General features: G+C 37.3%; 1 protein-coding gene across 1 annotated transcript; it reads left to right on the top strand.

Annotated features, from left to right (window-relative positions):
• The first annotated feature begins 1,120 nt into the window (after positions 1-1,120).
• LOC149179464 (xyloglucan endotransglucosylase protein 6-like) lies at positions 1,121-2,760 on the top strand. The gene is made up of 4 exons (XM_089423836.1): positions 1,121-1,359; positions 1,469-1,569; positions 1,687-1,880; positions 1,979-2,760. Exons 1-4 carry the CDS (start codon positions 1,167-1,169, stop codon positions 2,349-2,351), a joined length of 861 nt encoding a protein of 286 aa, XP_089279962.1. The 5' UTR covers positions 1,121-1,166; the 3' UTR covers positions 2,352-2,760.
• Positions 2,761-4,593: the final 1,833 nt, after the last annotated feature.

Here is a 4,593-nt window from a genome sequence, read left to right as displayed (position 1 = left end):
ATCAATTTCAAGAAATTCATATATATAAAAAATTCCCACATTTGAATATGACATAAAATTAATTTTATTAAGCGACAATCTTCCAACTTATATATATAAGTTTAAAAAAAATGTAAAAGAAAAAACACCTTACCCAACCTCTCTATCTACATATAAAAAGTCTGACGTGGTATCGACCTGTAACCCATCACGATGAGCAAATGCCTCCCTGAAAACATAGGCTCTTTTAACGCATGCAAAAACGTGAAACGAGCTTTCTATTCTGAAATTATTCATCTGGCCAGCGAAATTATTGTATCTCAAGAGGCACCAAAATCAAATTATATTCCATTCATATTCTTCCAGTTGTAAGTAGATCGCAACCTGTCAGTAGAATCTGGGGATAGTGGACGGAGTCTATTACTTTACGGTGGTCCTCTTCAATACATATCCCGAAAAAAATTGATAAAAAGGGTACAGGATTCAGATGAGACCCCATTCCATTTTTATGGGCAATCATGACGATAGCCTCGAATTTATGAGAATTCTTCATAGCTGGCAGCCACTAATCCAGCTGTCCAGTGAACATTTTCGTGAAAACGACAGTGAAGTTGCTGGCACGCAGTCCTTGGCACCTCGGTGTTTTACTCTATGTAGCAGCGGGGAATCGAATACAATTGGCGCGTGTAATATTCGGTCTTTACGTCCAGCCAGCCATACTGAGGTCACATCAATGTCCGTGTCATTGTAACGTCTTAACTTCAACTTGCCTTATGCTCCGTCAGATGAAATTTGGATCAGGTTGACTGACTGGATATACTACACAACAAAACGCTCATTCATGCGTCCGATTCTCCACCTGCAATGTATTAGGTGACGTCTCATCCACCCGTCACTAATGCCATTAAATTAATTTTCATACGAAGATATTTAAAATATACGAGCAACCTACTCTGTTGTGCAGTAAATTTTCGTAAAATTGAAAACGATGTTTATTTAATTGAGTGGAACAAAATGACAGGCTGGCATATATTATATTATTTATAATGTTGGACTGCCGACGGATCCGTCACAAGAGCCGTGGCCCACTGCCTCTGTGACCGGTCAACCTCATGCTTATAAATTTCTGCCCGCCGTCTATGTCTTCATTCTTACCCTTATTTGAACTTTTGTAACATTCGAACAAAATGGCGATGACAGTTTGCAAAGAAGGATGCAACTGCATGTACTGGTGGGTTTTCTGTATTGTTGTAATGCTGTGCAGCCTAGTAGTGGTTTCTCAATGTGCAGCCTTCAACGATTTCTTCTACCCCAATTGGGCAGCTGACCATGTCATGTCCCAAGGGGATTTGCTCTGGCTCAAGCTCGATCACACTTCTGGTACTATCTATTTATTCTACTTTCTTCCTAATTTCTCGACCTCTACTTCTGCTTGCAGTGATCATGTAATTAAGTCCGATTAATATGGTTTGTGTTGTGCGATCTGCAGGAGCAGGATTTGCTTCGAAGAGCACATACTTGTTCGGAAAAGCAACTGTGCAGATGAAGCTCGTTCCTGGCGACTCTGCTGGCACCGTTAATGCTTTCTATGTAACCGTCATTTTCATACAAATAATCCACAGATTTTGTTGTGTGAATGAATTGCAATGCCATGCTTTGAACTCGCAATAATTTAATGTTTTCTTGTACTACTTGGAGATATTGCAGATGTCTTCACAAGGTGATCAGCATGATGAATTCGACTATGAATTCTTGGGGAACACTTCAGGAGAACCGTACGTTGTGCAGACGAATGTTTATTCGAATGGGGTTGGCAAAAGGGAGCAGCGTATTTATCTGTGGTTTGACCCAACTGCGAACTTCCATTCCTACTCCTTTCTCTGGAATCGCCACCAAGCTGTGTAAGTATATATGATCATAGTATAATTACCATTCCAACTTACCAGTACAGTATTTGATGAACGTTTTGTTTGTGTGATTTTTTGATTGATGGAAGCAGTTTCTTTGTGGACGATGTGCCTATCCGGGTTTTTTCCAACAATGAGAAAAGAGGAGTCCCATATCCTCGAACCCGCCCGATGGGTATCTTCTCCTCAATATGGAATGGAGATGGGTGGGCTACTCAGGATGGCCGCGTAAAGACAGATTGGAGCCACGCGCCTTTCATATCTACATACAAAAATTTCAACATCGATGCTTGCAAATACAGTACGGGAAGCTCATGTACTTCGTGGTGGGATCAGCCTGCCTACACTTCGCTTAACTCGAAGCAGAGTATGCAAGTGAAGTGGGTACAAGAAAAATACATGATTTACGACTACTGCAAAGATTCAGTTAGATTTCCCAGTCCTCCAGCGGAGTGTACTGCATGAAGTCGCAACTCCCACCGAGATATCATATTAATAAATATTTCTTTCTCCTTCTATAAATTTTACGACATTCCTAATCGTTAATTACGGTGAATAATCGGTGATAAACGAAAGTTTATGTTATGGTGGCGCGACAGAAGCAAGCTGCTGGGTCTGAGGGCGACCTGAGCGTAACTCGATTGCAGGACAAGAAAAGAAATGAGAGAGCCTTTCCGTCTCTCCTCGACCTGCACAGGTAGTGATATTGAGAATATTTGAAGTGCCATTGAGAGCAGAATATTCTAGGACCACCGAGTTCACTTCTTGGGTTTGAACATGTACACATAATTTGGCTTTGTATTGTACAGGAGACTTGGAGCATAATATACAATAATAAAAGGATAAGAAGCATATAGGGTTTTATATGTATGTATATTGTTTGTCTAATGGTTTATTCAAAAGTCGAAAGTGTTCTGGGTATCTCAGCAAATAAATAAAAAGCTCGGAATGAAAGACACTTATTAACACCATTTATAATATTAGCTGACTTTTAAAATATAAATTGCTTTTTAAAAAATGTGAAGATAGTATCTGAAGAAAACTTTAAAGGAGCAAAAACTACAAGGTGTCGAGTATGTGTTCACATTAAATGAATGATCTTCCCCTGTTTACAAGAATACCTTTTAAAAATGTAAAGGCCATATATTTCGAAATTACCATATTGAAAAATATTGGGTATGTTGTCTAAGTAACATTAAGTTGAAACGAGGGTGTATATATATATATTCAATTTTTAATATATCTTAAATTTTTATTCTTTTATTTAAAAAAATAAAAATTATATATATTTATTCATAAATATAATACAAAATTTAACAAGTTTCTTAAATAATTATTATTATTAAAAAATTAATTAATTTATCTCGAAAATATTTAAAATGGATTTCTTGCTGATTCACAAAAAAAGCATTGTAGCTCCCACTATATTTGGCATTGAAATGATATGATGTCAATTCACAAAAAAAGGTTGCAACTCATTTCATATCATGGCAAGGGGCCCAATGAGATTAAGTGTCATTTGAACAAGACGACTCAATGAGTGAATTCTATCAAATTGTCATAGCTAGAGGAAAAAATTTATAGGATAGGTTGCATGCTAACCATTTTAATGTTGGGAATCACAATTGCCATTAGACCAAAACCCACAGGTGTTACTTAATGATCGCATCGCCAGAGATAAGGATCCACAAGAGGTAGTTATTCCATGTCGCAAAACATATGAGGAGCATTGGTTTATCCAATGTCCAACAATCTTCCCCCCCCAATGTGAGCAGAGTGTGTATCAAACTCGTGACCTACGCTCTTATACTACTTATTGGAAATCACGATTTTCGCTAGACCAAAACCCGTAGGTGTTAGTCAATGATCTCATTACTAGAGATAAGGATTCGCGAGAGGCGGTTATTCCATGTCGCAAATCACACAGGGAGTGTTGGTTTATCCAATGTCCAACATTTAGCTAGAGGATTAGCCAACAATTTCTTAGTGAAAGAGGATAGTGGCTAGCAAGCCGATACTTAGATATTTTGTGCAATGGTTGTTATGACTCATTGGTTTTTGGTTTTTAACACTAGTAGTCTTTTTTGTCTTCCCATGTCAATGTATGTCAAGGTTTAGCGCATCCAACGTGTTTTTATAAGTTTTTATTTACAAGATCTTCTAGTTAGATGAGGTCTTAGCATCCCCAATAGTCTAAACTTATGTTACTAGTCTAATTTCCCTTCCAATAAACTAGTAGCAAAAAAAAATGGTTGATATAATCCTTATTCAAGGTAATAAAGTATATAGCTTAATAATAATAATAATAATAATTTAATTTAATTTAATATATATATATATATCAAAAGTATTAATAATATTGAAAATAACATAAAAAGAACATAAAATTATTCCTCCTTGGGAGTATAAATAGGGAGGACACGACTTTCCCTCGCATGCATGTGCATGCAGTGTCACAGTTCGAGGTGGTTTTATTGAAGGGTCTCAATGGTTTACGGTGAGTAAAAAGGAGTCGAGGTAAGGTCTTCGAGCTCTTACTGTCGTTCCTTTATTCAAGTTGAGCAAGTAAGAATCTTTTTGTTGTGAGTTGTAATGGGTTTTGAAGTTTGGACCTGAGGTGATCATGCCAACCAGTGTAAACAATGTTTAAATGCTCTAGGTTGTCTGGTTTCGTGCATGGTTGTTGGGAGATTGCTTTTCAAAACAA

Source organism: Pinus tabuliformis, chromosome 4_1 (genome assembly GCF_031772625.1).
Source record: "Pinus tabuliformis cultivar Carrire ecotype Pingquan chromosome 4_1, CPIR1, whole genome shotgun sequence".
Lineage (NCBI taxonomy): Eukaryota > Viridiplantae > Streptophyta > Pinopsida > Pinales > Pinaceae > Pinus > Pinus tabuliformis.
This window is presented reverse-complemented; position numbering and strand designations above follow the sequence as displayed.